The following is a 12,035-nucleotide window of genomic DNA, read 5'->3' on the forward strand; positions in this document are numbered from 1 at the left end:
GCTCACAAACCACGAGATCATGACCTGAGTTGAAATCAAGAGTCAGATACCTAACAGACTGAGCCACCCAGGCACCCCTCAATATTTTTTTAGATTTTGTTAAACATGTAAGTTATGACAAAATCATTGTTTGAGCAGACTATTAAAATCTATAGTTTTTCCTCCCAGGCTGCATTTGGAACATACAGAATCTGTCAGCTTCCTTCATTTCTCTCAGGGAGGTTCCCTCCTTTCTGCCACTACCTGGGTGCAGGCTATCTTCATCTTTCACCCCAGCTCTTCCCTGTTATCATCATGGGCTTCTCTGCTTCCAGGCTTCAGAGTACATTCAAACCCCAGCTCTGCCTCTTACCAATGTTGAGCACTTGGTGTACATCTCTGAAGCCTCAGTTTCTCCTCAGCTTCATGGAACAGAAAACCTAAGTAATGGTGATTTATTTATGTTTTTAATATACTCTGAAGGCAGTGTCACAGAGAGATGGGTGGTGTGCCTCACAACCCCTGCCTCCCCATCCACCTCCTGTGCTGACCACATTGGCTTTTGGAGGTCCCTGCCTTGCCCGATATCTGCCTGTTCCTTGCCAGTTGCCAGTCTTGTGACTGGGAGCTTCCTTCTAAAGGTTTAATCCCCAACTGAGGGCTCCAGCTGTTTGTTCTGCCCTTCTCCTCCCCACCTCCAGGTTGCTCCACCCTCCAGCCCAATGATTGGGCTGTTTTTCTTGGCCCTAGTCTTCACCATACATACATACATACATACATACATACATACCGCATCTTCTTTATCCATTCATTGTCAATGGACATTTGGGCTCTTTCCATACTTTGGCTATTGTCAATAGTGCTGCTATAAACATGGGGGTGCATGTGTCCCTTCGGAACAGCACACCTGTATCTCTTGGATAAATGCCTAGTAGTGCAATTCCTGGGTAGTAAGTTAGTTCTATTTTTAGTTTTTTGAGGAACCTCCATACTGTTTTCCAGAGTGGCTGCACCATTTTTCATTCCTACCAGCAGTGCAAAAGAGATCCTCTGTCTCCACATCCTTGCCAACATCTGTTATTGCCCAAGTTGTTAATGTTAGCCATTCTGACGGGTGTGAGGTGGTATCTCATTGTGGTTTTGATATGTATTTCCCTGATGATGAGTGATGTTGAGCATTTTTTCATGTGTCAGTTGGCCATCTGGATGTCTTCTCTGGAGAAGTGTCTATTCATGTCTTTTGCCCATTTCTTCACTGGATTATTCATTTTTGGGGTGTTGAGTTTGATACGTTCTTTATAGATTTTGGATACTAACCCTTTATCTGATATGTCATTTGTAAGTATCTTCTTCCATTCTGTTGGTTGCCTTTTAGTTTTGCTGATTGTTTCCTTCATAAGTAATGGTGATTTAAATGAGACCAGGGTTTAGTTTTCTCAAGCAATGAAAAATCCAGAGGTAGGTAGTTGTTAGGTTTAGTTTGGCAACTCAAGTCATAATTTAGGAACCTGTGTCCTTCTCTCATGGCTTCAGGTACAGCCATCATAACCCATTCCAGAAAAGACTGAGGAGAAATGGCAAAAAGGCATATGTCAGCTGAGTCTGTCTTACTTTCTTTAAGGTAGTTTCCTAGAAATCATCCAATGATTTCTGCTTATATCTCATTGGCCCAGACTGTGTCATATGGCCATCTCTAGCCACAAAGGAAGCTGGGAAATGCTTTTCTTTTTTTTAGCAGAATACATTGTTGCCCCCAACAAAATGAGGATTCTGCTAGAGAGAAAGAAAGGAAGAACAGATCCTAAGTCTATGCAACCAGAATTCTCTGCCATAGGGGTAAATGGTCTCATTTCCTCCATAATTAGGGTTGACATGAGGATGATAATTCTTTTAAAGCATCTAGCAGATACCTGGCTCAGACAATGGCAGTGAATATTCTCAGCCTTGAGGAACGTTTCTAATAGCCCATCTAAGAAAGATCTTCACAAAAAACTGACTATGTAGAACGCTCATCAGGACCACCCACAGAGTAAGGGCTCAATAAATATTTGTGACATTGACTTGTCTAAGACCCACCCAAGGAGAGAGCATCAGTAAAGGCTGGTAAGACACAATCTAAAGCCTTTTTAAAGCCCTGCATTGGAGGAAGTCGACTCTCTTGACTTGATATCACTTTACTCAGTCGGTAGGGTGATAAGACTGTGGGTCTTGGGCCTAGATACTACAAAGAGACAGACATGGTAGCTTGTCTGTCCCAAACTACCCCTTACTTTGTCCCTCATTAGAAAGCTCTGGTTCTGGCCCCAGGTTCAAGTGTCTCCCTCCTTTAGCTACAAGTAGAGCTGGGCCTTCTCCCTTGCCCTGGTCCTGATTGATCTGAATCATCATGTTTGCATTAATTAGGTTAGATCAGGTGCTAGAGCAATGAGACTCTCAAAACTCAATGGCCTAAGGACAAAGAAGTTTATTTGTCTCTCCTGTGACCATCCTGAGGTGGGTGTGCAGGTTGGTGAATGGCTCCACTCCACGCAGATATACAGGGCCCAGGTGCCTTCCACCTTGTGGCTCTGCCAACTTCTTCATATCTGAACTGAAGAACTGAACAGATTCAGATAATTTTCTGAAATACATTTCGTTCACGAATTCTCATACTTGTTATCTAAAACTCAGGAATCTGATAGATTTGGATGATACAGTATACTGCCCATGACCTGACATTACTACAATAACTTTCATATCTGAATTCAGATATGTGTCGATTTGGATAGTGAGGATCCTCGGGCTATCCACCCTGGCAGTGGGATGAGAAAGCTTAACTACCTACCTTAGTTCTGTTCTTTGGGTCCAGCACCTTGCCTGCTGTCCTCCACGGTCCCAGCCTTGCCTTCCATTCCCTGCCCATTTCCCTCTCAGCCACATTTCAAGTTAGGTGTTGGGAAGTGTGTCCTCCTTTGGGGCCATAGAGCTTTCCAGGTTTTCTGCTAGTGCAAGTTAGAAGGGCCCAGAGTTATTGTAGGTCTCGATTACTCACAGGCTTTTGGGAGCCGGACTTCTGGCTTCTACCACAATGTAATTCCCTCAAACACCTGGTCAGTTTCTGGTCCATTTCCTTCTAGTCAGTTTTGTGTTCAGGAACCACTACCAAAGTTCTTTTCTGAATATGGTTCTCCCATAGCTGCTTTATTTCCTGGATTCCCTGTTGTACCTGTTGTGTCTCACGTGAGGCCATCTTTGTTTGGCTGATAAATCTCAAAGGACTTTTGAAAAATGCTTTTTGCAACAATCTTATTTCTATAGTTTGGCCCCAAAGTGTTTGCTTTTCCAACACGGTGAAGCCTTCAGTATATGGTGTCTCCCTCTTCCCTTCTACCTCTATTTTCAAAATAGCCAGCTCTCAACTCATTTCTCTCTCTCTTTAAGAGAGTTTTTTTAAGTTTATTTCTTTCTCCCTTAACATCCCAGGGTGAGTGTTCCAGGCTGGTGGGCAGTTCTGTTCCATGCGGTCATTCAGGGACCCAAGTCCCTTCCATCTTATGGCTCCACTCTCTCCTCCCCTTCCAGACTTGTCGTGATCTACATGGCTGAGGCTGGTCATTGACATGTCTGGGTTCTAGCCAGCAGGAAAAGAGAAGACAGAATGAGTTAGAGACTCACTCACTGACTTAGGGCCTCCATCCCCAAAGCAGCACCCATTACTTCCACTGGCAAAAATTTAGTCCCATGGCCACACCTGATTCCAAAGGGGTCAGAGAAATGCTGTCACCACTGGGCAAACATGTGTCTAGTTAATACTTTTTTTGGTGTAGAAGAGAGGAGAATGAGTTTTGGTGGAGAGCTAGCAGACTCTCCTGCAGTGATGGTCTCATTCCTCTCACTGACAACAGATTTAGGCATCGCATGTGAAATAATTCCGGCCATGAAACATGAGGAATTGTTCGTGAGAAGAATTAACCCAGTTGTTAATGGGTAAGTCTTCTTCACTATAAAAAAGGAGACATAGGAAGAGATGGTCCCTTCTTTTTTCCCAGGACATTGTCATGTCAGGATGTGATGTCTGGAATTAGGCATCCATCTTGTGGTCATGAGGGGAGCAGGAGTAAGGTTGATGATTTGAGGCTGGAGGTGTATGTAGGTAGATACATGAGCCCAGGTCCTTAATGATACTACTGGATCTGAGCTGATTGTCCCTGGTGCCACCCTCCTGCTGGACTTCTGTGTGTGACACTGTACAGTCCCTTATGGGTTAAGCTAAAGGAATGGAGGTTTTCTGTTACCTGTTGCCACAAACCTCCGACATTTCATCTGAAGTTGGGCCAGAGCAGAGACTGTGTGGATGGGTTCTGTGTGGCCCCCGGGAGTGTGTTTGATTGGAAGAGTTGGGCAATACCATAAAGCAAAGAGAAGTAGGCTCCTTTGGTGTCACTTCCTAGGTTGTCCTGGCTCTGAGGAAGGAGCATCTCCGGGAACAGGGCCCATCATGCCTGTCTTGGGATGTTTTCACATCCACCAGCTTGTCAGGTTCTCAGAGCTTACTGACAGGCAGGTAAATGTCATCAAGTGGCCACATTTTAAAAGAAGGAAAGGAAGGCTCAGAGAGGTGGTGTGCCTTAGCCAACTCTGCTGACAGGTTAGGGTTGGAACTAGGGACTTGGCCCTGGTTCTCTTGGACTCCCAGTCCAGTGCTCCTGCTAGTGACACCAGGATAGCCTCTGCTAAAATAGTCGGAGGAAAAGCATCACCTGATATTCCATTAATTATTTCATAAATCCGTTGAGGCAGGTAATACTTATACCTTCAGGAAGTTTACAATCCAGCGGGAGAACAGAAACAAATAAATGAACACAGAAAGAAATAGCTAAACTCACACAGTGAGAACTATAAAGAGGGAAGAGGATGGGGGGGGCTGTGGTGGAGACTAATAAGGGAGAGCAGGTCAAGGAAGCTACTTGGCAGAAGTGATGCTTAAGCCGAGAACCAACGGATAAGTAGGCACTAATTAGCTAGGTGAAAAGGAAGAGGAGGAGGAAGAAGAGCAGTGACGGCTCAGGGAAGAGCATGCCCAGAGATCTAGAGGTGGGAGAGTGGGGCCCGCTCAGGTAGCTGCAAGCATGGCTGGGGTCATGTGAGCAGGAAGGAGAGGAAGGGCCCAACCACACTGGTCTAGTGGGGCATGGCAGGATTGAATTAAAATCGGAGGCTGTGGAGCCGGATCGTTTGGGTTCAAGCCCTGACGCTGTGTGTTATCTGCTGTGTGCCCTTCAGCAAAGAATGAACCACTCCGTGCTTCGATCTCTTCCTCTTATCAAATCCCTACCTTATTGGGAGCTGCGAGAAATGAAGAAGCTGAGTGGTGTTGAAGTGCTTGGTACGTAGTAAGTGCTTAGTAAGTGTCAGCCGCCCTTATGGGCCGTGTTAAGGATTTTGGTCTCTGTTCTGCGAGCAATGGGGGTTACATTGATCAAGACCCTTTTGGTTGCAAAGAACAGCAACCCAACTCGCACTGGCTTAAGCAACAGTAGGGGGATTTATTAGCTCCTGTAACTGAAAGATACGGGTTTAGCTGTGCCATCAGGCACAGCTGGGTCAAGGCATGTAACATTGTCAACTGGACTTGGGCTATTCGCTCGTCCTGCTTCCTCAAGAAATAACCTCATTCTCCAGCTTGCTGTCCCCACATGGTGGCAGGGTGGCCATTTAGCTACCATAGTGAAAGAGAGTGCCTCTTTCCTGCTTGTCCCAGGGCCACTCATGGAGGTCTGTCATTGTCTTGGCCCCCAGCTGGTACCCATCCTTGAACCAATCCCTGTGGCAGTGGAGGGGTGGTGTGCAGTGGGAAAAGAGGAATTGGTGGTGATGGACCAGTTATATCCCCAAATCTCCGAAATCACTGGCCTGAGGCTGGCAGGAGCAAGGCGTTCCACAAAGGAAATTGGACGGCTGTCGTCGAATCCAGGCAAACATAACCAGGGTTGAGTCAGAGAGCCACTAGGGGTTGTAAGCAAGGGAAAAGCAGGCCCTGATGTCCATCTTGAGATGACCACTCTGGTAGCTGAATGGGGGGAAGAGATAGGAGGAGGACAGAGTGGAGATGGTCACTCTATTGGTGGTTGGCATCACGAGTCCAGGAGAAAGGGACAATGGCGTGGCCAGCCTGGGGGAGCGGAGAGGGGTGAGAAAGGCTCACAGTGCCAAGGTGTGTTGGTAGACTGGGCAGCAATGGGACAGGAAGATTCCGGTCTAGACCAGGGTTTTGGACTGAGCCCCTAGGACGGGGAGCTTGAAGGAAGGGCAGGTTTGGGGGAAGGTTGATACTTCAGCTTTGCAAGCGCTGCATCTGAAGAGCCTTGGGACATCCGTGGGGAGGAGTCCTAGAGGCGTTTCTTTGGGATGTGGAATTCCAAGGGCACTGTTGTCTGGTTCCTATGAAATATGACAAGGAGAAATAAGTTGAGTGATGTCTGGTCTGCCCAGGAGAATGTTCTAGAACCAAGGGTGGCCTGCTCTCCGGGAGGGCTGAGACAGGAACAACTTGCTGGGCTGTTTGCCGGGAACGGGTCCCTCAAACAGCATGTGTGAAGTCCAATCCCTCCCTTAAAAGTCAAAAGACCTTTTGAAATCCTTAGGCAGCTAGGTAGTCAGTAGGCTGGGGCAACCAATGAATGTTGGTCAAACTGACAGGGTCCCACCCACAGGAGGTGACAGTACAGCTATGGTGAGAAAGGAGAAGCACGGGGCGGCATGGAAGATGTCTGGGCAGACAGCCCAAACACAGCAGAGTGGCATGGCTCAGGCAGCAGAGGCCGGGGGGGCTTCTGAGGAGAAGGGGGTTGATGCAGGGCTGGTATAACCTGGGGAGGCTTCCTGGAGGCAGAGCTGGAGCGGTATCAGTATTCTAGGCATAGGAAGACCATGACCTTAGGTGCAGGATGCAAGGCTTGGTTTGGGGTATGTCCCAGCCCACCCCAAAACAGCTGAGGCTGAGTTGCTAAAAACTTGCTAAATTGGACCAGGACACCAGGCCTCTCAGAGCCTCCCAGACACCCTGAGGTCTTCAAGTGAGGGCTCAGGACTCCCCAGCCTTCTACTATCATCTGGGGTAGCGTGACTGCTCCCTCCACATTGCCCCTCATCTTTCCCTACCCCTACAGCAGCTCTCAGCACCCTGCACTGCAGAGATTTCTCCATATGTGCCCCTCCCCTAAGCCTGCCCCATCCCCCAAGGCAGGGAGCCAGCAGGGAACACTGTCGACACCCAGTATGCTCCCGGCTGAAGGAGGCACTTGGGGGATGTTAGGGATGGGGCAAATGACCCTCTAGAAGGGGAGCTACAGGCAGCTGGGAAAGGCCTGGCCTGGCACTTTGTGGGTGTGGGGAGGATGTATGGGGCCTGGGGGCTTGTCTGCCAGCTTCCCTGTCCAGGTCCTGTGGAAGAGGGGAGTGTGATAGGGCCATCAACCCAGCCTCAGTGGACCTGGTTGGCCCCAGAGCTGGCAGGCCCCAAGCTAGTGAGAGAGCAGGGGAGTCAGTTTCCCATCCATTAGGCCCATGGCCCAGGCTGCTAATGCCGAGCGGACATTCTGCTCTCATCCCTGGTATCCACTTAGGCATCGTTAATATTTTACACTGCATAGCCAGGGGATCGATGTCTCATTTATAGCTCAGTGTTTATGAGCAGCCATTGAAGCTTTCACGGGGAAGATGCTCAGGAACACCAGGGGAAACTGAGGCAGGGGAGCAGGGGTGGGCCAGCCTCAGGAGGACCCTCCATATGACTTCCTTTGCTTGCCCAGTTCTCTGTTTCACACCTGGCACCCTGTACACACCCAGCTCCGAGAACACATCATAAGGGGCCATCAGAGCCTGTGACACAGGACAGCCCTTGTCTCACTTGATCCCCTACAAGCCCCTGGAGAGGTGGGATTATCATCCCCATTTTAGGAAACAGGCTTGGAGAGGTTAATGTACTTTCCACCAGACCATTGATTGAGGATTGGTGGCAACTAGCCGGGACACAGGCTAGATTTTGCTCAGCACGTAAGTGTGTAAATTAGAGTGCAGGAGGCTCTTGAGCCTTTCCAGACTTACACACTTTAGCAACTCATGTGCTCCAACAGCGCCGCGTTTCTCGGGCGATCATTAGCATCTCTGCTTGAAACTCTTGCCTCTTTGGTCAGTGAAAACTCACCGCATGCCCACATAAACGCAATTGAAAGCTGTGCGTTTACAGTTCTTTAAAAATGTCTGCAATAACAGACTTTTAACTAGGTGTGTTAAATAGTGAGATTGAACTACATAGGCCAGAAGACACCCGGCAGCCTCTCACCTCCGTTTCCACTGGAACCGTGCGTTAGGCTGCGTCAGCATCTGCTAGAATCCGGGAGGCCTGCGCTCCACCTGTGCGTCTTCCCCAGTCCGTCCTCTAGCCCTCGGTTTCCTGAACTGTAAAATGGGGAAGAGAAACGCCCAGGGGGAGCCCTTAAGGATTGCAAGTAAACCTAAATGTTTGGCTCACGGACGCCAGCTCCAGAAGGACCCTCGGCCGGCCGTGCACGCTGGATTTCCCACCCCACCCGGGCGCCGAGCTCTGTGCCTGGGGAGCATCACCCGTTCAGTATTTGTCGAACGAATGACCGAGTGGGTGGCAGAGGTTCATAAATGGAAGCTACCATTTTTCAGACTCTAGGTCCAAACAGGCGTGGAGCGGGGCTGGATTTCCCCCTCCCCTAAAGCACCGGGCGAACTGAGGAACTTGGTGTTCACAGCAGCCCGCTCTTCCCGTGGTCTCAGCTGGGGGTTGGTGAGGACACCTGGGGAGTGCAGCGCCCGCCGGAGGGCAGCAGAGAGCCACGGCTTCCGCCCTCAGGTCCGGGAGTTCGGATACTTAGTGGATCCCGGGCTCCGCCCTGCCACGCCCCCCACCTCTCCCCTTCCTTTCTCCTTCCTTTCCTACACATCGCCCCTGGGCAGGAAGAGAGCGATCCACAAACGAATTAGCACTCCCGTGCACTTGGCATCCGCTTAGCTCTTTCCCACATCCGGAAAGGCAGGCAGGCACCAGCCCCTCCGTGTGGAGGAGTCCGCAAGTCCGTGACTCGACCAAGGTCATGCAGCAAAACCAAGAGTGAAACTCAGTTCTGTAGTCTCTAATACCAAAGCCCACACTCCCTCCAAAAGTCTGGAGCGCACACGGGTTTCCAGAACTGGATAACTTTGGATACCAACTTTTCTATTTTCAACGGGGGGCAGACCAGGGCCAAGTTCAACCTCGAGCCGAGGGCTGATGGTGTGGGAAATACTCCAGGGAGAGAGGGCTTCCCCGATCCCCCGAAGGCCCGCTCTGCGCTGGCCCGCGGGGCGGGGAGCGGCGGAGGCCAGGCTCTGCACCCCTCCGCCAGGAGACTGGAGCTCCGACTCCCCGCACAGAGCTGCGGCTCCCTTCCTCTCCGGCCTCCGGCCCCTCTCCCCAGCCACTCAGCCCCCACCTTGTACGGGCAGTTGGGTAAAACCACCGACCGCGCGGCCTCCGGGGGGGATGGCCGGGTGGCGATGGCTGTGCGCCAGGCTCGGTCAGGGGGCTGGGCTGTGAGGGGCGGGGCCACCTCCCTCCGCCCCTTCCCGGGCTCGCGCGGGAGGGGGGGGCGCGCCGGGGACGCCTCCCCGGGTGGTCGCCTTGCCTAGGCCAATGAGCGCGCGGGGAGCGATGGAGGCTGGGGCGGCCGGGAGCACCCGGGACCCCCGCAGCCGCCGCGCCCCCGTGTCGCCGCGCCCCCGTGTCCCCGCGCCCGCGGGGCTGGAGAGGGGGCGAAAGAGGCGCGGCGCCCACGCCGGCCATGGAGGCGTCTCCGGCCCGCGCCGGCCGCCCGAGCTGCGCTCCGCGCCGTCGCCGCCGCGCCTCGAAGTTTGCCGGCTGACTCGGAAAGTTGCGCTTGGGCTCTGCCGCCGCACCGCGTCCAACCTCCCGGCCTGCCCAGTTCGCCGCCGCCGCCCTTCGCGGGGCCTCGGCCCCGTCGACACCCGCAGCCCCGCCTGCCGGGGGATGTGAGCCGCGGCCTCCCCCAGAGGCCGGGCGGGCTGCACTGGCCCCGGCGCCTCCCGAGGCACGCGCGGGCGAGGGGCACGCCCCGGCCCCAGGCAGCCCGGGTCGCCATGGGCATCCAGGGCATGGAGCTGTGCGCCATGGCCGTGGTGGTGCTGCTGTTCATCGCCGTCCTCAAGCAGTTCGGCATCCTGGAGCCCATGTCCATGGAAGGTAACGCGTGGCCATCCTCCCCTCCGCCGGGGCCAGCAGTGTGTAGGGAGGGAGCAGCAGTCGCGCTCCCGGGCGCGGGTCTGCGGGGCCCGCGAGGTGAGGCCCTCGGGCACTTTGCGCTCAGCGGCTCTGGCCTCCAGAGCCGCCGCCCCCTCCCGACTCCTGAGGGCTGGGCCTGGAACTAAGGGGATGGAGAGGCCTGGGGCTCCAAGGAGCACCGGAGGGGATGGACTGCGGCGCTAGGGTGGGCGTGAGCGAGATGCCTGCTGACACCCTGAGCCATTCTAGGCCCGCAGGTCCGAGCCACCCCGGGTGAGCACAGCCGGCTTGGGCCGCCCGCCCGTTGGTGGGGAGGTGGCTCGGGGTGTAGATGACTGGAAGGATCCTCAGCCCAGGGTGCCTTATGATGGCGAATGATAGGAGACCTCAGCCACATCACGGGGGTTGCCCCTTTCGCCCCCTGCCCACATCCAGTTCCCCCTCCCTAGGCAAGGCTCAGGCCCAGGGGCTCGGTAACCAAATCCTCGGCACCACATTTCTGTCCCAATAAAATATTAATTGAGGAGACAGACCTACTCTTAAATCAGACAGTGGACAGTCACCCTGGGACCCCTGACCGGAGCCCTTCCAGCTGCTTCCCAACCTTTGGCACCTCCCTAAGACTTCTGGGCAGGTTAAGAGGAGAAGCCCCTCTAGGGCACACCCATTCTGAAGGGGACCTTGACCCCCCAGGGCTGTAACGTTCCCTCCCCCTCCCCCCCACCCCCAGATCCAAAGAGGCGGTTGCAGCCCAGTACCTCTGCACGGTGGGGCCAGCCTGTCCTGTTCTGTCACCTACACTCCCTTGCTGTCCTCTCAGAGGAGGACGGGCATTCTGCCTGTCTCAGCACTCTGCTGACCTTGCCAGGCTCCAGCTCCTGGGACTGAAACTCAGAGACCCAAGCAGGAGAGGGAGGAAGAACCTGTCCTTGCCTCTGAACCACCCGGCAGCCCCCCCCCCCAGCCTGAGGATGTGCCCCCAAATTCCTCTGAGGGCAGGACAGGGCACAAGGGCTTGAAGCAAGGCCCTTCCTCCATTTTGCCTTCAGAGCCCAGAGCCGGCTCTTTACCTGAAGTCCATGGCTATGTGCCCCGAAGAAGCCATCAGGCTCCATCACACCTTTTCTAGGTGAGTTCGTGGGACCCAAAGAGAAGGGATGTGATCAAGGTGGTTCTGAGAGGTGCCACCTTGAGCTTTAAATTTTACTTGGAGAGGAAAATTGCCCACGCTGGGCCTGCACTTGTCTGGATGGTGACCCTGGCTGGGGAATCTATGACAGGGGATTTAGTGGGAATGGGAAATGCCCTTGCTTGGGGTGAGATGGGGGGATGAGCATCCCCTGAGGACCCGCGCCTCCCACAGGCCACTAGCCTATCCTGTATACCCTATCTTTTGCCCACCTGGAGTCTTCGGTGGGTGTGGATGGTGGTTGGTGCTCAGGGAAGCCATAGCCCCTACATCCATCTTCCCCATTTCCTGGACCGTCGTGGGGCCACCAGGGGCCAGGAGGACTAGTGGCCTCATTCTACTTGGTACTGCAAAACCTTCCTACCTGATCCCAACTCCCAGGTGTGGGCCTGTGAAATTTGCCTTGGTGACGTCTAAGGAAAAAGGGATTTCTTTGCAAGGTGGATAGTATGCCCGAGACTACCGACGCTTTATTCAACCTGCTAAAAAAAAAAAAAAAACCCACTTCAGGCTCGAACGGAGTGCCTCCTTTCTGGTACAGTTAGCCACCTGTGCCCTTTGGAGTTGTGGTGTCTTGAG

The 12,035-nt window shown here is 53.1% G+C and overlaps 1 protein-coding gene and 1 long non-coding RNA gene across 6 annotated transcripts in view; one reads left to right on the plus strand and one right to left on the minus strand.

Annotated features, from left to right (window-relative positions):
• KCNIP3 (potassium voltage-gated channel interacting protein 3) overlaps positions 1-12,035 on the plus strand; it is an 86,309-nt gene that overhangs the window by 47,960 nt on the left and 26,314 nt on the right. Inside the window, exon 1 of one of the 3 annotated variants that reach the window (XM_003984275.6) lies at positions 9,692-10,228. The exons of the other annotated variants lie outside the window; for them this stretch is intronic. Within the exon in view, the coding sequence (XP_003984324.1) occupies positions 10,126-10,228 (103 nt within the window). The 5' untranslated portion in view covers positions 9,692-10,125. Of the gene's footprint in view, positions 1-9,691; positions 10,229-12,035 lie in introns of those variants that run through there. 3 annotated transcript variants of the gene reach the window in all.
• Positions 1,261-9,583, minus strand: LOC109498265. 3 transcript variants are annotated; one of them, XR_006595780.1, is made up of 5 exons: positions 9,202-9,437; positions 8,303-8,418; positions 6,292-6,399; positions 2,804-6,028; positions 1,261-1,543 (listed from the first exon to the last, which is right to left on the minus strand). It is a non-coding gene; the product is annotated as an uncharacterized LOC109498265 (long non-coding RNA). The 3 variants fall into 3 exon arrangements; XR_006595781.1 differs by lacking the exons at positions 1,261-1,543; positions 9,202-9,437 and adding exons at positions 2,374-2,577; positions 9,462-9,583; XR_006595779.1 differs by lacking the exon at positions 1,261-1,543 and adding an exon at positions 2,374-2,577.

The sequence above is a fragment of the Felis catus genome, chromosome A3 (assembly GCF_018350175.1).
Source record: "Felis catus isolate Fca126 chromosome A3, F.catus_Fca126_mat1.0, whole genome shotgun sequence".
Lineage (NCBI taxonomy): Eukaryota > Metazoa > Chordata > Mammalia > Carnivora > Felidae > Felis > Felis catus.